Here is a 27,530-nt window from a genome sequence, read left to right as displayed (position 1 = left end):
AACCTGAGTGTAAATTTAAGAACAGACTTGAAACTTTCTCAGACACTTCTCATCAGCCTATATAAGCTGAGGCTGTGTTTTGTGTGAAGCTTGAGTATATCATTAGCAAAAAGCTTATTCCACGCTGACTTGCTCTTCTAGCAAAACTTCACCCATTTGGGGTAACAGAAATGGAAACTAGACCCAGAAAAATTATTATCATGCAACTTTCAAACTGGGGTTTGATAAATCACCAAAGTGTTGTTGTCTGAGAAAATGGCATATTCAGTCTTTCCCTTCAGCCTCAGCAGAGGTTCACACCAGCACTGAAGAGTGATATGATTAATTACAACTAAATTTCCTGTTCATTACAGATACATTCCCAAAAAGAAAACAGCCTGTTAATTTGTGTATACCCAAAAATACTGTTGCTGCATACCCTAGTATTCCCATGTGGAGTTGTCTGCAAGAATGAATTCTTCAGTAATTAGCATTTGTTTGCTTGTGCCATGGATTTTTGACTTTTCCCTTGAAGCTGTTTATCAATGAAAATTCTGAATGCATTTTAATTAATACAATCACACTTTTCCAGGAGTAGCTGCTAATTTGAAACAGTAGTTGAAATATGAAATATTGAACTTTTTAACAAATGCTTTGTTCCTCTCAAGATGTCTAATTATTGCATTCTGTATGTAAAGGTGTCATCTGTAACTGTCTTGTATGTTTTTTGGGTCATTGTGACAATGGGGAAATTCAAGAGAAATAATGACACTTCTCCTCCCTTGGGGGTAACAGAATTCTTTTTCTTTGTAAAGTGAAGGTGCCTTTTTTTTTAATGTTTACATGGGAACAATACTGTCAGGAGCTTGACACATCATCTGTGCATTCAATAAAGGAATTTTATTTCTAGGAATACTTGAAGACCCTGCTGTACCTGTCTGAGCTGGGGTGTCTGCCATGACATGAAGAGGAAGTCAAACTTTTCATCATGTCCTTTCCTCTTAGGTACTTCAGCATTTTGCACTTCATCCCTCTTTCAAAACACAACTGCTTTATTGCAAAGGGCTTGAGGGAAGAGCTCTGAGGATGACTGGACTTCAAAAGGATACTCAGGGGTCCTTAGGTCTGCTGTCTGTGGGGGTGGCAACACTGGCAGCATCTCTGCTTCCTCACTGACACCACAGCCAAGGCATCCAGGGTGTAAAACGTTCAAAAAACTTTCAAAATGGTTTAAATGTATTTTGAAAAGCAATATAGCACAATATAATGACTGCTTCATGTGGAAATGACCATGTGTTCATGAGATATATGAGGAGGGAAATTGTATATAACTGGGCACTGTTTCTTTCCTTCAACTGAGCAAATCTGAAGAGCCAGGAAAATACTTCAATTGGTTTAGATCAGCAACTGACAATTAAAACCTAGCAACTGGTATTTTACACATTTTTTGATTCATACCCAGGGGTATCTGGCTGTCAGAATGTGATGAACCAGAATTGTCTCACATGACACCTACCTAGAGGACTGTTATCAGTACCTTGTTTATTGGTTAACTGGGCAGGACTGCTGTCAGTTTAGTTATTTTAGTGACAGCTACACAAACACATGCTTTTCCTGCTGCATAAAAAACATTTTCCCTGCTTAATGATAGCTTTTCTACTATACATTCAGCTCTAAGTCTGTTTTCATAAAACCCACTAGAATAAATGCATTAAAATACAGCAAGAAAACCCACAGCAAACTTTGTTTTCTGGGGAAATAGCCTTCAGCTGATGGAGAGTGGATTCAGGAATTAGTAAGAAATTGTTTACTTATAAGGGTGGCCATGGAACAGGTTAGTGAGAGAAGCTGTGGCTGCATAGAGTTTCAGCAGGGAAAAAATCAGTATCTTTCTATGAAAACTTTTGTATCAGAAAAATGCCAGAATCTCTATAAAGAAATTTTAAAAGCATCTGACAACCTGCTCCACAACCACTATGTCCTGTCAGAGACTTGGATTTGGTGCCTGTGGGAGGAGCAAAATATTAATACTCTCAAAAGCCACCAGAACTATCTACTACAGGATGCAATAACAAATAAAATATCAAAATACAGCAACCAGGCCTCAGCCACAACCACCAATTACACCGATGAACAGCAAGGATACTCTGGAGTCTTTTTACCAAAAAACCCCCCAAAACTCTGCAAATAGTTTGTTTTTCTTTTTTTTTTTGTTTTTCTTTTTCAGTATCTAGATGAAGAAATAGAAACATTTCACATAATTCAAAGTAAAACCTTTGAAAATTTTTGGTATGAAGGCAAATTAATTATTTCAATATGAGGAAAACTAATTTTGAACAATCTTAGGTGAGGTATTCTCTGCTGGGCAATTTCTGGTAACAGAAAAGAAGTCCTTTGTGTACAGCATGAGAGGCATGAATTTCTGCTAGTGCCTACCACTGACAGAATGCCCTCAGAGTCTTACACTGCACAGAGTTCTTGTTATTCAGCTGTTGTCATGGAGCCAGGTGATGGCTGAGTTCTCAGAGAGGGAAGAGTTTAGGGATCTTTCCTTCAGGTAGCACAGCCAGAGTTTATTTGTCTGAATTTGGGACTGAAAGGGCTGTACAAGTCAATGAAGCATGCAAACATTTTCCTACTGCACCCGAAAGAAATGTGTTTTGACATGATACCTCTGCTTGGACTTGCTGGGTTGGCAGTAACAGTGAAATGAAAGAGATTCTGGCAAGAAGAAATGGAATCAGATTTTAATGAAATTTTTTACTGCAGCCTCTCTCTGCAAAGAGACCTTGCTAAAGGTGAATTTTCCTTGTTCAGTCAGTTGTTTGTATTGGTGACACACTGCTCTAACACAAACCTCAGACTTCTGTTTTGTCCTCCACTGCCTATTAGATATTTTTACAGGTACTAAAATTAAAAATTAGTACATGCCAGTCATGAGGCAGGGTGCATGGTGCTACCCTTAAACAGCAAAGACAACTTTATTTTCAATAACAGCTTTAAGGTCTTCTGAACAGACACTTGTTTGCTGTTCCTTGTGGTTTACTTTATCACAGCAATTATTCTGCTATTTAAATTTTATTCTGAATTTTACTAGTTCAAGGCCAGATGACAGAGTTCCAGTATGTCAGTATTATTCCCACCGGAAGTGCCACGCACATGAGCCCTCATGTTAAACCACTGTGTGTAACCCACTGTTCTTGGAGGCTGAAATGATCTTTTATAACCCCAGGCCCTCCAATCAAACATTGCATTGACCCACAATTGTAATGGTGTGCACTCATCTCATGCATTTGATGAAATCTGGCTATTTAGCAGCTAAACGAAGGCTAAAGCTGACATAAGGGGGCAAACAAACAAAGTAATGAGAACAAACATGTCTTTTTTGCAAGTGACAGCAACAAAATCCAGTGTAAAATATAATTCTGTACCTATCACATGACTCTGACATGTAGTCCTTGTCATGGTGTCCTCCTCTTCTTCTTGCAGGTTTTCTGTGACTACTTTAGCCTGTACACAGTGCAACAACAAAAGTGAAGAACATCTGTGACTCTGTTTATGTTGCTTCATGACAACTACAGAATGTTTTGCAGAAATAAACCAGAGTAAAGTTACATGGCAGCTAAGAGTGGAATATTTAACCTGTCTTATTCTATGAATGATGTCTGCCGATAGCAACTTTAATTTCATTCAAAATCACAATATGCAGCAATGAAAAATACCCTTGGAAGATGCACTTCTTCAAAATAAAAACCTAATACATGGTGTGGTATCTCTTTAGTTCACTTTGCAAACACTGAACTTTGGCATTTTTTTTCCACCTCTGTTTAAAAGCATTTATTAGCTAGACAGAGAGAAAAAACTCATTTAAGAACGCAGTGCACTCTATGTGGTATTCAAGTTTGTGTTATTCAAATCCCTCAGATATTATGGGTTTTTTCCAAGATGTATCCTTGCCCTGTCATTCTGCACTCCAATTTCCCAGGTGTACAGATAATCTGAGTCTCTCCCTTGAGTCCCTCCCTAGCACACAGTGAAAATCCCCCTCCATCACGTGCCATCAGTGGCCAATTTCAGTTTCAAGGACATATTTTTCTGCCATGCTCCATAAATCAAACAGGAATAAAGATACTTACAGGGTGATGAGAGGAGGAAAGGCAGCACCACAGAAAAAATTGCTTTCAATATCTCAGGGATCTTAAATTATCTGCTAATCACTCTCTGCTGTTTTAAACTGCTTACAGCACGCTCACAATAACAAGAGCACATTTTGTAATCTAAACCACTGGAGTTTATCATCATTTGCATGACATATCTTTGATCACAGTGTAAATCCTGCTTGCTGGGTTACAAAAGTAGCCCTGTTGACCTCTTGTGAGCAGCCTAAGTACGACACCAAAGACTTGCTCTCCAGATTTTTAAAAGTGCATTTATCATCTCTTAATCCCAGACATTTGATTACATCTTTTCTTTTTTTATGAAATGCCTCTCTTCAGGCTATGCAGAATGAGGAGGGGAGTGTTCATTTGGCACCCAGTTCCAGGTGGAACAGCTTCTCACATTTGCACAGTGCATGGCCAAGTGCTGCTGTGACATTTCACAATATTGGGACAGATCCCTGGGTGTTCCCAAAACACACAGACTGAGCATGCTGAGTGCCACACAAAACTCCTGGTGTCTTGGGTTTGGTGCCACATTTCCACCTCAGAAAGTGAAACCCGTGGCTGTTCTAAATCATACAGGGCTGTAATAAAATCACAAAACGAAATGAAGCAGTGCAGCACAAAAATGATTGTATCTCACCTCAAGCTCCAGCCAAGGACATGAAAAAGTACTGGAGAACATGGAATATCCTTGGTGTAGGCTAAAGTGTTATGTATTTCTGCTGGCTGGCCTTTAGAGCAAAGTGCTTTTTTGATGAACACTAACGGGAAGTGTATCCCTCTGAAGGTGAATGCACAAGGCCACCATTGGTGGAACACTGCTTTTTCCATAAATCCTGTGGCAGTCCAGCAATAACATTCTTTGCATGAACAGAAATCAGAGGTAATTGGTGCATATGTTATGGCGTAATAGTGCCTCAAGCCTTTACCTGGCACATCATAAGAAAAGTGATTTAATCATCAAAAATTAAATAGCTTTTAAAGGAAAAGATCGTGCTAGAAAATGAATGTTAGAAGCTGTTCTGGGCAGGATTTAAAGCAGCAGTATATATCTGATAAGCAGTTTGGAAATACAGCAGCTTCTGCACTAAACCATATGACTGAGTGCACTTTGCATTGTTCAGAAAAGAAAAGAAATCTTCCTGGTTTAGGGCTTTTAAAAAGATTTATGCTGTTTTCTCCAAAAGCATTAATTTTGTCTTTTTATGAGGAAAAAAAATGCACAACAGGCCATCCTACTGCATGTATCTGTTTTCAGTCACAGCTATCTCCCAGCCCTTTGCAATCTGTTTCAAAGTAAGCAGACACCAAAGAATAACTGGAAATGATAGTAATAAGATTCATGAACTTTGAATTTAAAAACTTTGCATTGTTTTTCTTTTAGAAGTTTGGAGGACAAGATGAAGTACCACATATTGGGGAATCTTAAGGTATGTATCTTTCATAAGTTAGCATTAATAACTGTAAGCACATTTAAAATCTCGTTACTCTAGATGTCATCAGTCTTTTGGCACTAGATATTTCTTTCAGGAATTAAGTGCCACAGAAAACACAATATGAAATTCAAAAAAAAATGAAACATATAAATGTAACTTAATCTTCAAAAACCACACAAAAATATTTTGTTTCCCTGCTAACAAAAGAGTGTATGGTGTAGCAGAAGTAATGCCTTTTCACCATGACTAACATGTCCTTAAAAACTAAATAGTATAATTAGCATTTCTCCATTATTTATGTACATTAAGAACAATCTTTGTAGTTCCTTCACAAAATGAAGTGTGTTTCTTTAAGATATACTTCAAAGACTATTATTGCAGCATTTAAAAAGACTTCACAAAATGACAGACAAAAAAGCACAGCAAATTATTGCAGCATTAGAAAATAATAAGTTAGAAAGAAATTGTAGAAGCAATGTGTGGAGTTTTTGTACTTCTGTACAGTGAAGAAAGCTGTCAGGACCATATTAAATGGGGCATAGTTAAACTGAGTGCCTCTGATAAGGGGCTCTGCTCTGCTATCTAAGTTCTAGATCAGTTGGATTGAATTTCCTGCATATTGCACATTTCCAGACTTTCATTCTCTCTCTTTCCTTTCAGTGACATTACAAGGACAGCCTTAGATATGCTTATAATTTGTGGTTTTATAATGCAGGAGACATCTACATTTTCAAAGAAGAAATGATACCAGAGGAGTCAGGAGGAAAGTTTTCAAACACATTCATTTTGCATATGTTCCCTGTAAGTTTTAAAAAAATGACCTTGCAGATGTTCTCAGCAAAGACATCTGTATTAAAGTAAAAAAAAAGCCTGAATTTAAAACTATGTATGGAATGTCTTGAAACTATGTATGGAATGCCTTGACCTCAAGCATCCTCAGCATCAGCCCTAAGCTAGGAGTTTTTAAATTTTCCATTACAAAGCTTTTTGCAATGTTCCCAGACAATTTGTATTTCAGATTCCCCCAGTTGTATGTGCTGCACTTCAGTAACTCAGTTCTATCAGAACAACAAAAGGAACAGCCTCAGCTTCAGAGCAAGTATTGTATTTGGCAAAAGTTTCCAGGCTGATTGTTAAAATTGTGGTTATGGTTAATAAAAATCATAATAATATGGACAAGAGAGCTATCTCAGGAATGAGGAAAGAATGTTTTAGGGCTAAAGCATCTCCATTCTCCTTGTGCTGGACTTTAAAACATCATGGGGAAGGTCCTTGCTAGGCCTATTTAATGACCTATTGCTCATTAAATTCTAAGGTTAATTAAAAGGAGCTTCACCAGGAAGGGCACCCCTTCAGCTTGACTTAGGTTACAATCCTGGACTCTGTGTGAACACTTCTCAAAGCAATAAAGTTAGTCCAGAACCAGACTCCAGCAGCTAACAGAAAACAGGGTAATTTTTCTTCTACGTTACAGTAAATTAAATTATCAGGTACAGTTAGTACCTTATTAAAGTATAAAACTAACTACAGGCCCTTAACAGGTAGATTTTTAAGGGCACAAAGTGAGACACAGGTCCAATGTATGTTTCTGCTTTTGAACATTCCCTCCTAAGTGACAAATATTCCCAAATGTGGTGAAATGATTTGCCTTTTCCACATCAGCAGTGTACATTTTAGGCTTAATGACTTCTGTAATGTTCAGAGGAATGTTCAATACTGGCACGCAATTTTAAGGGAAAGGGGAAAAAATAAAATAAAAAAATGGTCCTATCATTTCACTCTACTACAGTATGATTATAGCATCATTGTGCATGTATCTTCACAGGAATTGAATTGCCAGCAGAAGCAGTAGAATCTTCATGACTATCTGTATAATGTGGCCTGTAGCCAAGCTGCCAACTTTTGTATTAATTCACAATCCTCTTGCTACACAATATCCTTCTATCTTATATATAAACAGTTATTATCCTGTTTGCCTGCAATGGCAGTAAGAAACACATGCAGAAGTTAAAAAGAAGGTAATACTGTTTCCATGTACTGAAGCACTTACCAGGGTCTGATTCTGCATTTCCATATCAGCTTTAGTGTTGCTGTTTTTCCTGTGGTTTCCTTGAGAGCTGATAGAGTTGCTGTGAAGAGAGGAGCCCTGGGAGCTGCCCTTCGACACACTCCTGTAGGAAACATTATTTGATCCACTTTCTGTCTGCTGAGCTGCTTTCTTATCAACTCTGCAGGTAGAGAGTGATTCCTCTGATAAATTGCATTGCCCTTCTTCAATCACTCCACTTTCCCATTCCTTTAATGTTTAAAGTAACCTCTCTGTATCTTTCTGTCTCTAGACCTTTGAGTGATAAATGTTTCTAACTAGCCTTGATCAAACCTGTCACTTGCAATTTCAGGTAGTATATCAATTTAGCCTTTCACATGTGATGATTTATATTATATTTGGGACTGCTGTGGGGCAAACGTGAAAACATAATATACCCATTGCTAAGTTCTTCTGTGACCAAAGGTTGTGAGAGCTGGAAAGGTAATTAATTCTGACAAGTTACCAAATATGTGTTTTCTGGTTATAGTACAGGAAGATGGAATACATTAAAACATGTACCTAATTACCCTCTATATTTACACACCATCTGCCTAGATTCTTGATTTCTGGAATAATTTGAATTATCAGCCTGGATGTAACTCGCCTATCTTTAATTTCAAAGACCAGTGGTTCGGTTAAAGTAACATGAACAAAATACTGTGCACCTACTGTTTGCTACCATGCATTCGTAGCACAAAAAGAACATACATTGAACTTCACATCTGGGCATCTGTAATTTACACAGACATCAACACATCCCAAATTGTGTTCTGGAGCTTTACCTGTTTAAAAGCTCTCTCATGAAGCTGTCTTTTGGTGAGTAGGCAGCTGTGGTAGAACCTCTGACTTGTTCACACTCAATCTCACCAGGAGACTCTTGGGGAGACTTCACAATTTTGTTTTCCATGGCTAAAATGTCACCATTGTCAGCTTTCCTGTTAATTTGATTTTCTATTTCACAGTGCTGCTCAGTTTTCTTCTTTTCTTTTCTTCTCTCTAATTTTGCCTGCTTAATTCCAAATCCTGAAACTTTTGTATCCTTTTTTTCCACCTTTGTTTTAGGAACATCAGTCTTCCTGCTACTCAGTGCTGGGAGCTTACTCTTTCGGAAGCCAAACCAACTGGCTATAGAAGGCCCAGTCTTTTGCTTAGCCTCCACAGTGGGGGATTTGGTTTGTCCCTGACCCTTTTGCACATTTTCTTGAATGCACAACATGACTTTCTCCTCTATTGTAGGTTGCAGAGATGGAGAACTCAAAAGATCATTGACCTTCTCAGAGGTTTCTGCTAATTTTAAAGACATTTGCTGTCTTCGTGACCTTGTTGCTTCCAGTTTATGAGGACACTTTACTCCATCAAAGCTTTGGAAGGACAAAATTTGTTTGGAAGATACAATAGCCGAGGCTTCTAACTCCAGTTCTGCTGACAGAACACTTTTTTTACCTAGAGCTTCATGCTTAAAGCTTTCAGTGCTTTTCTCACTCTGCACAGATAGACTGCGTGCCTCTTTCTGAGAAAATGGTTTGCTTCCATCACATTTTGAAGTGCTGTGAAACTGGTCTACTTTTTGAGATGATCTGAAGGGCAATTTGCTTGGGCTTCCATGCTGGCTATTGCAACTACTCACATTTCCAAGAGAGCCTTGTCTAGGACAAGAATTTTCTGTGGGTTTAGTAGTATATAAAAGAGCTTCTGGTGTCACTGCTGTCCCAGGAGTAGCCTTGATCTGAAGCCCTTCCATGGCTGAGTTCTGCCTCGTTAGAGAATTCCCTCTGTCAGAAGTGTTTGTAATAATCTGAGTTCGTACTTTCCCGGGACCTTCAGTCACAGGGGCAGATGGCTTCTCCCCTGTGTGAACACTGAAACTCTGACTACGAGCTTTCGCTCCGTTCATGCCCAGAGCTGGCTTCAAGTGCGACTTGTTGCCAGAAGAAACAGACCTCTTAACTAATTTGTTTTCCAATCCATCTCCTCTGTCTACCACCAAGGTGCAGCTTTCATGTGAATGAGCTGATGCTGTATCCATACTAAGTCCCACAGCACAATTATTTTTCACTTCAGCATCAGACCTGGAGTCCTTTAATTCCGCATCCGTTGCACCTTTGGTGCTTACGCACAGCGCCTCACTTTGCTTGTACTTACTGGAACTGCCATTACTTTTGGAAGCTGCATTTATACTGTCTTTTTCCTGCTTCCCTGGTACAGTAGAGCTCTTGCGGAGAAGCTGGGGAGATTTGACAAATAATTTCAGCCCTACAGGGAGACGGGTTTTCATTCCTTTCTCATTAGAGTTTTGAGAGGCGTGCGCAGCATCACCGGCATGAAGCGGCGTTGACGGGAAATTGTTTACCTGAGATAGCAGAGGCTCACTTGTGCTCATCGTATGACATCGAGGAGTTGTGGGGAGAATGTCTGGCATCTTTTGTAGCTGATCCAACCCACTGTCACTGGAAATATTGTTTTTTCTGGAATTGGTGTCTTGTGAAGGAGTTGTTTCCAGTGATGGACAGCCTAGAGAAAAGGACCTGGCTGTTTGAAAATCTGTGCTGGAATACTCACGATTCCTGTGGAGACCCACCTGATTAGGGCTTTTTGGGCAGACCTGCTTTGTGGAAACTTTGGAAAGTCCTTGGCATGCACTGTGGGATTGCTGAGATGTGCATTTGTTTTGCATAATTCCTTCTGCATTTTCTTGAAGGTAAGATAATTCAATTTTGGCCCCAGAAGATACATTTTTTGCTTGCATTTCATGACCAGATTGATTATGAAAGCCAGAGTTCACAGCTCCTTTTAATGGAGATGATTTCAGTACATTTTTTGCTGTTTCAGTGGGACCAGCTCCTCCTAACTTTACTGCTAGAGGTGGAGAATTAGCATAATTAGGCCGAATCAACAGGGATGTTGACCTGCCTGGAGGAAGGGGTGGGGATGGAGACCGGGGTTCTACAGTAGCTAAATCACAATGAAAGTCTCTGGTTGGAGGTTCCCCATAGCTACTGGGCTCTATAAGGTGCTGAGGCAACAGTGGTGATGCTGGACACTGATTCTTTGGATACTTTGACCCATCTCCTCTGCCAGGACGTTTCAAGTCAGGGAGGGCGTGGGCAGGGGGCTTTGGAACCTGAAATTCTACTTTTGAATCAAAATGACGAGGTGGGCTTTGAGCCTTTTTGAATCTTGAAAGCTTTACAGGTGGAAGAGCAGGTGATTTCTCAAGGGCTGTGGGGCCCACTGACAGAGCTACAGGTGTCTCCCCACTCTCAGTCATTAGAGTTTCTTGGGGAGAAAATTTACCTCTGCTGGGTATTTTAGTTACATTTGGCTTTTGATTGATTCCTGCATGCACAGTGGAGCTTGAATTGGCCTTGCATGATGCATCATACACTGGCTTCACTAGTTTCTGTCGTGAAGCATTTTGCTGTGTCACCCTTCCACAGCGTGAAGATTCACCACAGGTCAGGGGGACAGCTGTATTTTTATTCCCTGTATTATCTTCAGGAGTATTTTTCCCAGTTTCGTCTTCCTGTCTTTCTGAAGCAGTGTAGTTTCTAGCATTGGGTCCTGGCTGCGTACCAGTTCTTCCCTGAGGTATAAGTTCAGTGTATTCTGCACTGGACATAGCTTGTGGCTGGTTGATTGAAATCTCATTTCTTGTTACAGTGACAACTCCAGTTTGATGTGAGCTGAATTCTATTGGCTCACCATCCTTAGCATCGTATATTACGGTAATGCACTCTTCAGAAGAGGTCTTCTTTATAACCTTTTGCTGTTTAATGAAATTGCATGGCTTCGGCCTAATGTCTGGGTGAACAGGTATCTGGTTCTCTTCTTTGTCAGTAGATACAGACTGAGAATTCTCTGTGACTTTGAGCAAGTCAGAGGTCTTTGTATACTTCTCTGGAAAGGGAGTTGCAAATAAATCTGAGGGACTTTTCTCATCACTGCTTTCTATATGCAATTCATCTAAGACTTCATTGTCATCAGTGTCTGAAAGCTGAAAATTAAAGTCCTTCCAGCCCATATTAGAATGGCTTTGATTTAACTGTAACTCAGGCAGCTTTGCTCTGGTGCATGATTTTACTTCTGCCTGAAATCCACTGACAAAACTAGTCAATTTCTCAGGTCTCTCCTTTGAATTAAAAAATGAACTTCTTTCTGGCAAATGTTTCCTGTTAGGATCCCAGTCAAAGAGACTGTCAGAAATGCTATGAGTTAATTTGTTACAATAGGTCCTGCAATCTTTGCTTGGAACTTCCTGCAGCAACAGTAAGGATGAAGAGTCATCATCTGCATCATCATGGGAATCTGAATCATAAGTGAAAGTTTTGTTGTGTTCAATGCAAACACTTCCCATCTCCATTGGCTTACAGTGACTCTGTTCATTATGGCTGCCACACTTAATTCCAGGGGAATATATGCCTTCATTGGAGTTCATGCAATCTTTGTAACCCCATTTGGATATTACTGAAGGTGGTTCAAGTAGTATTTTTTGCTCCTGCAATTTTTTCAGCCCTTCTAAGATATGGTTTTCCTTGATACGAGTTGGAGGTAGATCATCTGCAGGACTTGAGAGGTTGCTTGGGAGCGAAGAACCAATGCTTATTCTTTTATCCCATCTCACGGATGACTGTCAAAAGAAAATAAAAATCACTCGTGTTACTCACAAGTGCTGCCAATAAAAGTGTTACTATTTTGGTAAAGAGATAGAGGAGTTGCATAAGGGCATTCCATTCCATTCTTTTCTATTTAAAGTTCTTTTTTAATAAAGGATTTTACAGTGGTGTGAAGGCTGCGGTGCATTAAAAACCTGTAGCAAGAACAATATGAATGGAAGGATTAAGATAAAGAAGAAAAGCAGTTTGGACTATGAAAAGCAGAATAAATGTCTGAACAAATGAGGAGACTGTAAGTAAGCTGGAGTGATAAAGGAATCACTAAAAAAATTAAATGGGGGGGTAACAGTTTAGTGACAATGGCCTTCAATATAAAAGCGAGAGGAAACTAAAAAAACTTCTGACACAGGCAGCTTTTCAATTAATCTTGTTTCAGATTAACTTAAACTAATACATGAAGAAAATTAATTTGATTTACCCTTTTGCTTGTCTTTCCATCATTCCAAGTGTAGGAGGAACCACTGGAATATTCACTGCAAGCACTCGAGAGGGAGAGTTCACTGCTACTGCAACTGCTCCGAGGATACAGGCGGCTAGAGCCTGTCATATTTAATTGACTCTGGCATTTCAAGACAGGTATGCTGGATTTCACATTCTGCTGGCATTCCTAAATATCAGAAGAAATTGAAATATCTTATGGGGAGAAAATGATCATTTAACTTCCCCTTGATTAAGAATGTCAAAGAAAAAGCAAGTAAGCCACTTCTGCCTTCCTCTCATGCAATTTAGCATCTGGTGAATTTAATACAGAGAAATAAATTTTAAATTGTTAACAATTTCATTTGACAGGGGAAAAAATCCACAATCTTCAGTGTTTTCTTCTTTATTCTTGGACTAGTATTCTGCTCTTCTTATTGTAAGGATTATTCTGAGTCTATGTGAATTAAGCTTCATACATAAGCAGCGTGCGCCGGTAAGATACAGAAAACAAAGTTATAAGAATACAAGTACATCTTGACAACTGCATTATAGCCCCACAATGTAACAGATGAGGCTGCACAGCCCGGACAAGGTAAATTAATTTAGTATCCTGAGCAGAATGTCCACTGAGAATGGAATCTCTCCATTACAGTCTAATTTTGGTTTCCTATCTAGTTCAAAGCTTTGTCTAAGAAACTCTCTGACGTAGGACAATCCATCTTCATGTCGCTCGCAGACAGCTGAAGCCTCTTGCTTATGCAATTTATTGACACTTTATGGCTGCCTTTAGTACTTGTGTAGTTATCGCCCCTTTCCAAATGCAATTTCAGCTGACTGTGACTAAGTGCCAGCTTTGAGGAAGAGAGTAATGAAGAGTAGATAGCACTTTAGGTAAAATATTAAACCTCTGTAGGAGTAGCTAGGATGCCTTTAATTTGTTTTCAAACTAATATTCTTGAGCCTAACAGCATTGGAGCTCCTTTAGTGTTAAGTGCTTGCACTATTCTCCAGTTTCCTTACAGAATCAGACATCATTTTAATTACCAGGAACACCAGACATGGCTACATGAAAAGAGGTTGTAATGAGGTGGGGGTCAGTCTCTTCTCCCAAGTAGGAACTGATAGGATAAGAGGAAACAGCCTTAAGTTGTGCCAGGGGACGTTGAGATTGAATATTAGGAAAAATTCCTTCGCTAAAAGAGTTGTCAAGCGACGGAGCAGGGAAGTGGTTGAGTCACCATCCCTGGAGGGATTTAAAAGCTGTGTAGCTGTGGCACCTGGGGACATGATTTCGTGATGGGATTGATCTCAAGGGACCTTTCCACCCAGTGATGGGTGAAACATTGGATTTGAGGATCTTAAGCATAAAGGCCTTTTCCAGCCAAAGTGAATCTATGATTCTGTGCCTTCGTTTCATAAAACTTCCCCTTGGATTTCATTTAGGCAAACTGAAACAATATTTATTGATTTTGTGTATGTAGATATACTTCAAATTAATTTTGCTCAAATTAAGAATTTACACTTAGGAAGAAGCAAGAAATCTAAAGTTATTGAATCCATAAAAAAATTATCAAGGCTGTGTATGCCCTAGACCCAGCTTCTGCATGGAAATCTTTGGAATAACACTCAGTTTGTAGGCACTTCTCATGCACTGACATGTTTGTTGGCCTTCTGCTAATTTCTTCAATTTATTCCCCCATGCTCCTCCCATTTATTACTACTGGGGTTGAACCTTTTTTCAGCTGAATGGAAGAGAGCAGAATTTTTACTGCTGAGGAGTTCATCAGTACAGCTGTTCATCGCTCAGCTGACATCCTAATGTTCAGGTTTTGACAAACCTAACTACAGGGCAAATCATTATTCTTTGTCACAGGCAAAACTATGAATGGGAAAATCATTTAGAGGCACCAACAGCACATTTCACCTCTGGGAATTATTGGTACATGTTCTCCTAGGAAGTCAAATGGATGCAGGAGGAGCAGCCTTTAAATCCAGTGGCTCTGGGAAGAATACCTCTTTCAGCATCCTGTTTGGCTCGAAAGCAGATTTTGTTGCTTTGTTGAGACAAATGAGTCTTTATTTCTGACATTGTGGCTCCCCTGGGAGACCCCCTGCCATCAGCCTCCTCAGCTGTGGCAGTGTCACTCCAGGGGAGGGTGATTGCACAGAAGCCAAGGGCAGCAGCTGCTTGTTCTGGCTATTCCTCTGCATTTTGGCTCTGGCACTGGGAAAACACATCATGTGGAATTCTGCCCTTTATACTGGGCTGTGTCCCAGCCATCACAGCATTCAAGGGAAGGATGCCTGTAAATCCTCTCCTGTAAGAACCTCCTGCAGGAGGAAAGAGATCACAGCACAGTGACAAGTATTGCCTTCCTGTCATCTTCAGCTAGTCTGAGAGCCTCTCCAACCTCTCACTTTGTTTCCTGTGCACCTAAGAGAGGAGAAAGGCATTTGGTCCTACTGTTTCAGCAATGGGGAAAAAATGGAGCTATCCAAGCAAAGCAAAAGAACAGTATATAACTGCAATCATCTTCAAGAGAGGAGAAAATGTGCAAAAAATATCATGTCACTCCAAATAATGAAGTAGGGTATCTACTCAATTTCTAGACAGCATTCAGATCACTTAAGAGAGTGGAGTTTTCCCCTTCAATTTGCCTTTATCCTCCAAATTATTCAAGAAAGTACTTTGAATAGCATGTTTATGACACATTAATTAAATACATTTAACTTGCATACGGGTCTATTAACTGACATGGTGAAATTTTAATTTTTGTAATCATGACTTTTTAGTCATTACCTTTAATGAAATTAGAGTAAAAAGGCTTGAATGTAGTATTACTGTTTAAAAATGTAATTTTCACTAGAAATCAAAGAAAATTGAAATAATCACACCATTAAAGACACAAAACTCCATATTAGAGCAACTTAACCTGAAGGCTTAATTAAATATAATGCAAAATGTTGTTAGCATTTTTGTGAACCTCTGAAACAATGCCTTTTCATTAAAGTAGGTATTACAAGGGAGATTACATTTTTGTTGACACTACTATACTTCAAGATCAAAGGCACAGGCAGGTTCAATGTTCTGTTCCTGTACTCTTTGTTTCCCTGTATGTGATTTTTGTTTTTTAAGCTACTTTTCTCTTTGACAATGAAACATGAAAGCCACACTGGCGAACGTTTTGCCAAATAAGCACAAAGCTCACTCAGTCTTGAAAAAAAAAAAAAAAAGCAGAGGCCATGAATTTTTAAAAGTTCATACATAATATATCATAAAAGTGGGATGAATAATACGGGGCACGGGCTTTAATAAAAAGCTCCTTGACCATTTCTCAGAGATTCTGAGATGTAATCAATACCCAAAAAGGTGTATGGGGGACATTGCTGAGATTTATGCTTTTTTTGCACACAGTGACACTATCTGCTCACTATATCAACTGAGGACACAATATTGAATTTCAGAGAACAGAAGGAAGTAAAAGCATTGTTATCTGCCTCAACAGTGTTTCAATTCAGGGATCAGCTTTATGGCTCTTCCCTGACACCACCAGAGGAGAAAAGGAGGTTCCAGATGAGGGGAGCAAGGGCAGCACAAACACTCACGAGCATCTGAGCATCAGCACTTCGAGCTTGCACCAGGCCTCGGTTTCGTTCTACTTCCGAAAGCAAATCCCCAGAGGAGAGGTCCAAGATGCGTGAATGGAGTTTCTGGGGGGGCAGAAGGGAAGGAGCAAAGCATAAGCATTTGTCAGATATTCAGCGGATCAGCATTTTTAAAATTCCAAACTCTGCTGTTAAATTTCAAGGGAAATGAAGAGCCTGAGGTAAAAGAGGATTTGTTCTAATTTGAAATGTTGCTCTTTGTGCTTACTTGGTCCAAGACTTCCTGTCTGGAGGACAGATCATCCTTCATCCAAAACAAACTCTACTTTTTCTTCTAGTCTGCTAGACTTTGCTTTGCAACTTATCATTACTTCACACACAACAATAACAAATGAACATGAGTCCCACCATTATCCACAGTTTGACAGGTCTGAGGAAAAAAGCATAAAAATGAACTAAAAAATTAACATGTATAAATCAATCAACATGTTAATGTTGTTTTATTTACGAGCTGTTACACCTTGCATGAATGATTGCAAAAGTGACCCTATTTTTAACCAGCATTGATCTGCTGAAGGCCTCCTCTGCACACATTTTAACTCAAAGTCATTAATGTCATCTGTTAGGAACAATTAATGTGAATGGAAAATAATTGCATCAGGGAACTGGGGACTCAGAGGATTTTGTGCATTAATATTCACATGCTGTTCGAATATATACACAGTTTTTCTCAGTTTTGCTTGGCAGGATGGTTAAGCTTGTGCCTTTCCCTCCATGTTCACCTGTACTCTAATTCTAGGCTTTCAGTCTGCATTAAGCCTGGTTTGGTTTAATTGCAGTTTCAATAAAATCCACGATTTATGTGAATGCCTCGGCAAATGACTTCAAAAGAAAAAATATCTGCAGTCTTGTCAGTCCTGGGCCAACACACCATGTAACAGGCAGCATGGATCTGACTCAGGGGCCATTGAAATCAATGCAAATGGACTAAAAAAATAAAACCCAAGAAATAAGGACTTTGGGTCAGGCTCTTTTCACTTTCTCATTAATTCTCCAGGTTTGCAACCTAAGAGACCACATCTACCCCCCTCAGCTTGGAGGAACAAATGGTGCAGACCCTGGCAGGAGCTTTGCCAGAGGACTCTGTGAGGGATGCAAACACAATGATTTGTCACGGCTCTGTGAGTGCCCCATCACCCTCTCCATCCAGAAAGACTGGCCACAGAGGGGAAAAGAATCTGTAGCCAGAAGAGCCTCCACACAGAGCAGCAGTAGCTCTCTGCAGGGCCCTGAAATGCAAGTCACACAGTATCTCACACCCAGCTGCTCCCCAGCCTGCTCTCTGGGTACCCACTGCAGAAATTAATCTGCCAGAGAACAAAGCAGGCAGTCATTCCTACAGCCTCTGTTATCTGCATGCTCTGCTTCAGGCTTCTATTCCAGACAATCTAGGGAAATTTTTTTAAAAACTTCTAATTATAAATTTGGGAGTCATTTCTCAAGAGTTACTTATTCATCCAGGTTTATTAAGGGGTTCTGTCTGTTGCAGAGAGATTATGGAAAATATTTTCAATGATCAATATTCTGTATAAATATGTATTATCCAATATATTGTTGAACAGATTAAATAAAATGCTGCAAGCACTCAGTATCCAAGATACTTTTGATTATACATATTATCTACATCCAGGCTATGTGTTTTTAAAATCAGCGATGCCTGGTTATACAGTGTGCACCTTTCAAAGTTCTACCACGAGCATTACTGTCAGGTGGTTGTTAAAGATTTAAACTCCAGGTAAAATGCCTGCCCAAAGTCACAAATTCACTGACTTTGTGCATTTGTTCCTCTTGACAATAATTCCAACTGCATCGCTGAGCCACCAGAGAATCCCACTGTTTTCAGAATCAAGACTCACTAGTGCTATGAACAAGTGGTTTGCAGACAAATTAATTACCTTCTCCAGGGAAACCAGTCTCCTGAGATACTTTAGTGGAAGTTACAATAGTCAGATCTGTGCTTTGGAGATGATGACTGGGGACAGCTGAGATGGATGAACATTTATAGGTGAAAATGTGTTTTCCCAGAAAAAAAGGATCCTAGAAATAGTGCTAAAGGAATTTTACAATTGTAATACTGTCTTCCCATTTTTCCACTTTCCCATTTTATTACTTAAATGAGAACATATAAACATTTCAATAAGGGAAACAAAATATTCCCTTACAACGTCATCCAATGAAATTTAGCATTACTTACAGAATACAGAATCTGTGTCAGACATAAGAGCAGAGATCAGAACTGGCAGAAATCAGAAATGATTTTTGATCAGTGATCAATCACAGCCCAGCTGGAAACAGCTCAGGGTTCTGGGGGTCCCTCCCCAGTGGCTCAGTGACCGGAGGGGCTGGGCTGCACAGGGGTCACGCTGTGTTTGAGTCACCTTTGCCACGGTTAAACTCTCTAAAACTGCAGTACCAAAGGCAAGTCAGCAGACTAAAATCATTAACAAAGAAGGAAAATGTGTTCTCAAGAGGTATAATGTGATTATACTTCTGTATCAAATGAGATCATCACATTGGGAATATTCCTCCCCACACATATGCAAATAAACTAACAGAGGTGGCCAGAACAATGACTAGCATTAACAAACAGCATAATAAAGTTTGAGGTCATCAATTAAATATAATCACATAGCACTGAAGCAAGTCATCCAATTACAAAAGAAAAGTATAAGAAAAAATGTTTCTCTTTAATTTATTTTTCTTTTTCCTTCTCCATTGTCTAATTAAAGAATGGGGAAAACTCTAGCATTTGTTTAAAAAACACATTAATGATGCATTTAAAATCAAGTAACAGATTGTGCTAACAATGTATCTTGATTCTGATTTCTTCTCAGATACACAAAATGTACTGTGTCCTTTATGGGTGTTTTCAGATGACAGTCACATAACTAGATCAAGGAGTTCCTGCTGCCTTGAAAATTGTACAGTATTAAAATCACTGTTGATGCTATCATGACACAATGCAACAAAAGGCACAGAATGACTTCCATGGAAGAGATCACATCAGTTTAAATGAATACTTAACTATGAAACTGAGGAGTTACAACCATAAATCCAAGCTATCTGCCCCATTTGTTGGTGCCTTATATAGTGATAAGGGGAAAATGAGCAGTGCTAGAGGTTCTGGGGAGTGCCTGGACCCCTCTGGAAACAGAAAAGCATCAGGATCACTAGGCTGCAGACCTGAAAATCCACATGGAACTGAATACAGCATGGACTGGGCCAACTTCCTTGGAAATTACCCTGCACTGAGTCCTACAGGGCAGATGTGGACTAAAAAGTTTGTTACATCTTAGCTTGACTGGACCCACATCTCTCCAGAAAGGGGGTGCTGAGAGGCCAGGGCAGAACAGAGGGGACTGCTCTGCAGATGCCTGTGACCAACAGCAGCAAAGCTCCTCCTTCAGCTGAGAGACTGATGCAGAAAAGGCAGTGCCCTTTGTGGTTCAATGCCAAGATTAACTCCTGTAATCCGCATGAAAAATAAAAACAAAGTAATTGATAATTTAGGTGCAAACCTATTATATCAAGTGCAATAGGAAATACAATTATCTGGCAGGCAGATAACCAATCTATCAACCAGCAGGCCAGTTCCCCCTCCCCAGCAGCATTCTTATTAAGACTTTCTAGGAAGATAAAAGAAAGCTACTACCTGCTGGCACAAGGCAATATTACAGAGACTCCCCTAACCATTGTGCCTCTTGACTCTATCTCTGCAGAATATCTATCAGTTCCCATCTCCTTTTTAAACATCTAATGGTCTGCAGCATTGCCAGAACAATTTTCAATGAATTATGCCAAAGAGTACACAGCTCTCCAATATTGGATGAGTTAATTGCTATTAAATCAATTGGCTTTGCTTTTCTCACATGAGCCAAAGTCTATCATTCACAAAATTCTCTCTCTAGATACCAAGGAGACATTTTCATCCTGCTGCTCCATGCCAGAGCTGGAAATGTTTGTTTGGTGTGTGTGGCCCTCCCCTGTCTTTGCTGTTTTTCAGGGCATCACAAACCTGAACAGGCACATCCTGGCCTGCTTCCCTCTGTAGCCCAGCCACTGAAATTGGGCTGGCAGGGAAAAGCTTCTCATTTCTATTGCACCATAAAGGCAGTAGGCCACAGAAGAAAAAAAAAATATTATTAGGCAAAATATTTATATATTATTAGTTTATGTAGAAGCATAATCTTTCATTAAACAAAATCCTGATTTTTGTAGTCCTTAGATGCATTTCAGAGTGGAGGTTCAGCTGGAGATGACAACATCCTTCACCTATCCCACCAAAAGTTACCTAGAGTAGAACATGAACTGTTCAAAAAACAAAGTGTGACCTTCTCATCCACTAAATATTCTGGAATTAAGGAGGAAGTTAAGTATAGTTAAGGAAAAAAATAATAAAACCTCCAAAAGTAGAAATCAACTTTTCCTTCAGACAAATAAGACTTTGGAATATATATTCTTTTAACATATGGAAATTCTGCCCTCTAAAGAGAGTAGAACATGTGGTTGTCAACAAAAAACAGCCAAATATTAAGCAAAAGTGAAAGCTGCAAGAAGATGCTTCTGATTTTTTAATTCTAATAATCACCAGCATAGGAAATATACTTGCAACTGCACACTGAGTACACACAGAAATGCCTGATGTGTTATTGAGTATTATTGATATCACAAAACCAAAAGTGTAATAATTATTTTCAGCTGTGGAAGTTACCTATTTAATGGAAAATCCAGAATTATTTCCTACTGTTCACTTCCTATAAGCAGAACTTCATGGCTAACACTATTTAGTAAATGAAAACCAGATCTAGTGAGTGGTATCCTTGTCCATGGTGGGGAGGTTGGAAAGAGATGAGCTTTTAGGACACTTCCAACACAAACCAGTCCACAACTCTATGAAAAGTATTCTTTCTCTTAATGTTGGGCCACGTTTAAGCATTTACAGGACTGGAGCTAAAACTGGAGTGAAAAATTAACACCCTTTGGCTGTTTAAAATACTCCTCCCTAATACAAAGTAATCAGATGTTCATCACTTAGACCTCTAAAAGCTATAAATAAAGCTCTGCAGAGGCAGGAACATCCAACTTCTGATTGTAAAGCCAATGCACCACATTCAGCTAGTTTTTCCATTTCTCTGTTGCTACGGGGTAAAGTGTTGCTACAGGGTATTTTTGGTGGGAGGAAAGGGTTAACACACAATAGGTGAGCCCCAGGATAACCCTTACAATGGTCTGAGCAAACAGTTGGAGATTTTTATTGATCCTACCCTCAGCTGTTTAAAATCCAGGAAACAATCACGAACATGCAGTATCGCTCAGTGGTGACAGGAGGATGTGTTGTACGTAAGTGAATATTGAAGGACTAACTTTAAAATGCACTTTAGTAAGCTAAATGAGTTCTTGGTACAAAATCAAAAAGAAAAAAAAAAAAGGAAGTTTTCAGCTAGCCCTTAAATTCCAAGTGTGTGGATCTAAATTTTCTATTAATCTAATAAAAAATACTTTCATGGAAGTTCTAATTTGGTATTTTCCATCTGTTTTTGTTGTTTTTGCCTCCTACTAGGCACACTTTTTTAAAAAGTCTTTACAGAAGATGCTAGACTTTAAATCCAACTCCAGAATTAACAGGGGTTTGTCAGTTTGCTGGCAAATCCTCTGGGTGAGTTTACTGACACTGAGGCAACATCCAAGACAAAGTACAAGAATATGATACGAGAAACATTTGTATGGAAGATTAGGGTGCTAAAACAACATCAGAAAATCCAGCTAACAAGGCAACACCAGCACAGAAAGTAAAACAAAGTTTGATTTGTTTGCAGAGTTTCCAAGCTTGCAGCTCTCTATTACTATTGAGAGATCCAGAGATGGCAAAACTCAGTGAATTAGACCCAAAGTAACTCCAAAGGCTGGAAACTTATATTCTAGGGTAAAAATTGGAAGGTATTAAGCAGGCATTTCATGTACAAACACCAACAGCATAATCTCTCTGTATTCTTCAGAGAGTTGACAACTTAATGTAATGCTAAAATTACTCCTGTTCCAAATCCCTAGTTTTATTAATTTTTATAAACTGCTTTAAATAAAAGTTACATCGAAAGACACAAAGTAATCCCCTCTGATGCCAGTTTGCATTTTATATGTCTATCAGTGTTTTCAAGCTCTGAGATTCCAAAGTGTTAGTTCTCATTTTAATAGCACTATGGTAGGAGTCTGTAAATATTGCAGTAATATGAAAATGAGCTAATTTAATTTCTTAGGAAAATGCATGTATAAAGTTTCCTGTGGTTTGTAATTACTGTAAAGTCAACAGTTTACATCAATGACCCAGTAATCAGCTACTCAGAACGTGAATAATTAATGAAAAACTGTTTTCAACAAGCTTGCAAATGGAAGACTCCTTGGAGTATGGTCTCACAGCCGTGCTGTGAGAATAGTGATGCGCAGGAAACGAGCCTTTTATTAAGTACATATTTGTATTTTGTCTCTTATTTTTCTAAATGTTTTCCCATTGATCTAACACAACTCAGTATGTCAATTCCACGGTGCTAAATGAGGGCCAGCACCATGTAGGTGCTGTGAAGTATGGCAACACCAAGAAGCGAAGGGCACATTCTGCACATCCTGACACCTGCTGTTGCACTGTCCACAAACAAAACCATTTCGTTTTTAACACTTCAGCGTTGCCAGAAAGAACAATTTTATACTGAATTTATACTTTATACTCGGAAACAACTTTATACTGAATTCCTGCAACAGTGAAGAACTATACCATTAATCTTTTCTGGCATGTCCTACACATGCTATCTATGCTTCAGCAGTAAAAAGGTAGGCTGATTTTTTATTATTTCACTGTATTTAAGAAATGCTTTAATATAAAAAACACAGGAGAAAAGTCTCACTTCTGCAACAGTTATTGCATTATCAATCCTTATATGATTCAAAGATACTCACTTATTTCAACATTTCATACAATGACAGCCAGTGATATTCCTGGCACAACATAACATTGGTCATTGCCTTTGTGATTCCTACAGTTTAAAATCCATTTCCACATTCAGTTTCTGACTATGCCCCAAAATAATCTAAAGGAATTAGGCAGACCTCAGTGAGATCTTCTTATTGACATTTATGTTGATCAATGTTGGCTCTACCAGAATTGGAATCTACAGATCAATTCCCTTATTAGATTCGTTCTCAGTGCTGCCATGATCATTTTATCACAGAAGCTGCTGCCATCAGATGCTGCTTTATCACTTTATAATGGGATAAGCTGAAGCTTTCCTCTGGCATAAAGCTGGAAATGATAACTGTCTGAAGTCTTTTTCTTTCACAGGTTTTCAAAAACGTCCTAGTTAAATGCATAGGTCTATTTTAAACACTATTTTCAACTGAATTTACCTAAGCAGCAATAATTTTTGTCCACAAGAAAATTCCAGTTCTCAAGGTGTTAAACACACCCCAATGCTAATGCTGGAGACTGCCTTATTAATCACTTTCTTCTTGCTGAGCCTACGAGCCAGGTGACAGAGGAAAAGAGGCTCAGAATGAAGATATGACAGAAAAATAAAAATGGTCTCAGGGACTACTGAGTTTTACATGGACACACAAACACACGTGCAAACAGTCCAAAATAGCACACACAATACATACACAAGGTTTGTCACAAGTGTTTTATCTGGTTTTGAAAATACGCAGGGACATGGTATTTTTAGTGAGAGTGGTGTTACAGCTCCTGTTGAGAGAGGAGTTCATCACATTAATTTAAATCTCCAATAAAATAAATTAGCTTTTTTATTGCCAGGTTGAGCTACAGGGCTATGATTGTTATGTATTGCTACAATCTAAGTCTTAATGGCATTTTAGCCCTGTGGTGGTCAAACAGAAACCATTTCAAACCTTCTAAAGGCTATTAAAACATGTGCAGATGTCTGGAAAATTAATACTATTATCTAACACTAACCTTTTGCCTGTAGGAGGAAAAGGAGAGAGAAGGCTCAGGGAAGATGTTTTAGATCAATACCTGGCAACCCAGGAGGGCAAGCTCTGTTTCACAGGGAAGTTCATTGACAGTGAACAGGGGATTCAAGTGAGCAGATTCATCCTTATTTGGATTTCACTGAAGTCATTCATTTACTCAAAAAAAAAAAAACCAAAAAAAAACCCCAAAACTTAAAAGAGATGGGCTCTGTTTTTACAATCCCTCCTCACTGCTGTTTCCCAAGGTCCAGCAATCTAAGCACTGGAAAGGTTCATTCATTTAAATGACAAGAGCACAAATTTGTCAAGGTTAATGTTAAACAAGCCAAATTTTCCTTGCCTCAGTATTATGCATTAAAAAGTTACTCCATTCCTCCACTCTGCTTTTTTTTTAATTTTCTTTTTTTTTTTTTTTTTTTGTGTGTGTGTGTGTAATACTGCTGAAATGTCTTGTGGATTGAAAGGAGTTTAAAAGTAGGAGGAGAGTTGCAAGAACTACTTTTATTGTTAGTTTAAGCCTTTCACATACATATTTTATCTCCAACTCTAATGCATTGTTTTTGTCTCTGGCAGAATAATTTCTAATAAAAAGAGACTTTTTTCTTCAATACCTAGATACAAGGTACTTGATTCTATTCCTTTTCCTCAAAGCACTTACTTAAAAAGTATGATTTAGAAGGAATAAGTGGGTAGATTCCCAGCTGGTAGGAATTATTGGCTTCACTTCTACTGAAGTGAAAATAATTTGTACCAGGAATTACCCCATAGTCTTCCCAAACTTCTACTGCTTTTCAGAAATAAAGCTTCTAGATGGTCCTAAGCGTGCATTTCCAGTGGTATTTCATTCTTGAAAGTCCCAAATCTGACCACAAGACCTCCAGATGGCACTTCAGGTTCTTCAAGATTTATTCTCATACACCAAAATCTCAGGCCTTGTGTAGGACACAGCCCAACTCTGGAGACCTGATGATCTCAAGAAGCAGCTCAAACCTTGGCTGCAGCCTTCTGCACGTCCACCAACTCACTTTGGAGGGATGAGAAACCTTGGAATGATCTCACCATCAGGCTGGCCATGCAAGGCTGAAGCCCAGGTGAGGAGGGAGAGCTGGTGCTGGTACGACCAAGGAGATGGCCTGAGGGCACAGCCCTGCACTGCCCATGCTCATCTGCACCTCCCTCTGGTTGCCCCAGCCAGCAGGAACACCAGGAGATGGAAAATGCCAGTCACAGCCCCTGGCAGGAAAGGCACCATACCCTCCAAGCATTATTTAGCACCTGAACTGGCCTTGGGAGGGCTAGGGCTAAGCCTGGCATGGGATGGCATGGAAAAACCTCTCTCCCACCCTGCAGCCAGAGGCAGCCTGGCCCAGGTTGGGGGTTTTACCTCTGGCTCAGGTGGCTGAAGGCTGCAAACCCCGTCAGCAGCTGTCTCTGCTCAGGAGAAGCTGTGCCAGGCAGCTCCTGACTGAGAACCTGTGCCCTTGTGAATTGATCGTTTTCTCACTGTGGATAAAAGCAGGGCTTAAGGAGGTATTAGAGAGGAATTTCTAAAGGGATCAGCTCCCATTTTGGCAGTAGCTAGATTTTTAGAAGAGCTCAGCACAATGCCTAAGCTCTTGAAAGTCTGGTCCCATGTGAATGAAGGACCTGAAGACCTAAATGAAAGGTTAAATCCATTTGTTATTCCCCCAGGAGCAAGTGCCAGGTGAAGACTGGTGACAGGGCAGAGTAGACCCATATTTCTAATTATTGTCAAGATCTCCTAGGGATCATTTAGTCAAATAAATCTAAGTGAGCCTCTAAAACACAATGCTAATCTCTGATTCATGCTCACACTTGCAGTATCTATAATTCATAATAATTGTGCCTAGATCTGTGTCTGTGCCTGCATCTACTGTACAGGAAAAGTACACAAGGCTTATTTAGAGAAAAACAGTTAATAGTAAATAACAGAAACTTTAAAAAAAGATTGAGCATTTCTGCTTTTAAAATATAACTAAATATAAAAATTTAGGAGCAAAACACTACAAAATGAAGTAGCTCATTTCTGAAATTGTATACCAGAAAGATGAGCTGAAGAGTGGGAGTATATTTGAGATTTTTAAAGCACTGCTATTAATTCATGATGCCATTACTCTGGCAGTCTGTTTTCCATACTTCTAATGCAGTAAGATGGAGTTTAATTCATAATGTGGAAGATGCCCTTGTGATGCACACAGGACACAGACAAATCACTGCCCCTTCCTGCACCCAGACATTGCTCAGTGACTAATGGAACACAGCCTGCCCACATCTAGAGAAAGGAAGGAGCAGGGATGCAGTCTAAAGATGCTAAAAATACAGAAAAACTCCAGGCTGTCAATATCACATTGTTAAAGATTTAATGACAAAGGTAACTTTTCCTTTCAGCTCGTCCTTATCAAGAGAGATTACAGATGGTAATTTAAGAGTTAAGGCACTAATGGACTCTTCAGTTTCACTGAGCACCTCGTGCTGATTTTATCTTGCAATACAGTATTTCACATTCTCAGCGAATCAACAGAGATTTAGTCAATAGTGCCACGGCCTTTGGATGAGAATTTGAATCTTACCAGTATCCAAACTATCATTAAAGAAGATAGGTCATTTGGGAAACAAAGGAGAGCATTAGTGAAATTCAATACTAAAAGATGGGGTTGGTTCCTTAGGTGTTTTATGATTCATTATGAGTAACATTTTACTCTAATTATCAACCCTTTATGCTATGTGCAGTATCTGTAAGAATATACAAAAATATAAAGTATATCAGAGGAAAATTATTTTTTCCATAACAGATGGCAACAGAAAATACCTATTGAGTAACCTTATGTGCCTCAACCCACTTAGCATAATGTTAGTTTGTTTCATTTGATGGAATGTGTAATTCTACAGTACTAGCAATTCACACTGGCCTGATATAATCTGAACAGTTGAAATGTTATGAAGCAGAGCACTTATTGGCACACCTACTTCTCAGTAAAAAGAGCCATGATTCTGTATTGCTTCACATCTTCAAAGTGCCACTGCACTTAAATAACAGTAACAAAAACACAGTAGTAAAGTAAAATATAAATGAGGTTTTATATGTATTGAGTGAAGGATTAAATTCATC

At 39.1% G+C, this 27,530-nt stretch overlaps 1 protein-coding gene across 15 annotated transcripts in view; it reads right to left on the bottom strand.

Annotated features, from left to right (window-relative positions):
• The window catches only part of NCKAP5 (NCK associated protein 5), a 380,074-nt gene that overhangs the window by 46,496 nt on the left and 306,048 nt on the right, over nucleotides 1-27,530 (bottom strand). For 13 of the 15 annotated variants that reach the window (XM_038142476.1, XM_038142470.1, XM_038142472.1 and 10 more), the window contains 5 exons: nucleotides 16,367-16,471; nucleotides 12,759-12,947; nucleotides 8,450-12,294; nucleotides 7,629-7,806; nucleotides 3,411-3,489 (listed from right to left, as the gene is read on the bottom strand). In XM_038142476.1, the coding sequence (XP_037998404.1) occupies nucleotides 3,411-3,489; nucleotides 7,629-7,806; nucleotides 8,450-12,294; nucleotides 12,759-12,947; nucleotides 16,367-16,471 (4,396 nt within the window). The remainder of the gene's footprint in view (nucleotides 1-3,410; nucleotides 3,490-7,628; nucleotides 7,807-8,449; nucleotides 12,295-12,758; nucleotides 12,948-16,366; nucleotides 16,472-27,530) is intronic. The other 2 variants (XM_038142480.1, XM_038142482.1) reach the window with 2 other exon arrangements.

The sequence above is a fragment of the Motacilla alba genome, chromosome 7, assembly GCF_015832195.1.
Source record: "Motacilla alba alba isolate MOTALB_02 chromosome 7, Motacilla_alba_V1.0_pri, whole genome shotgun sequence".
NCBI lineage: Eukaryota > Metazoa > Chordata > Aves > Passeriformes > Motacillidae > Motacilla > Motacilla alba.
Note: the sequence above shows the minus strand (reverse complement) of the source record. Positions and strands in the feature narration are given on the sequence as shown.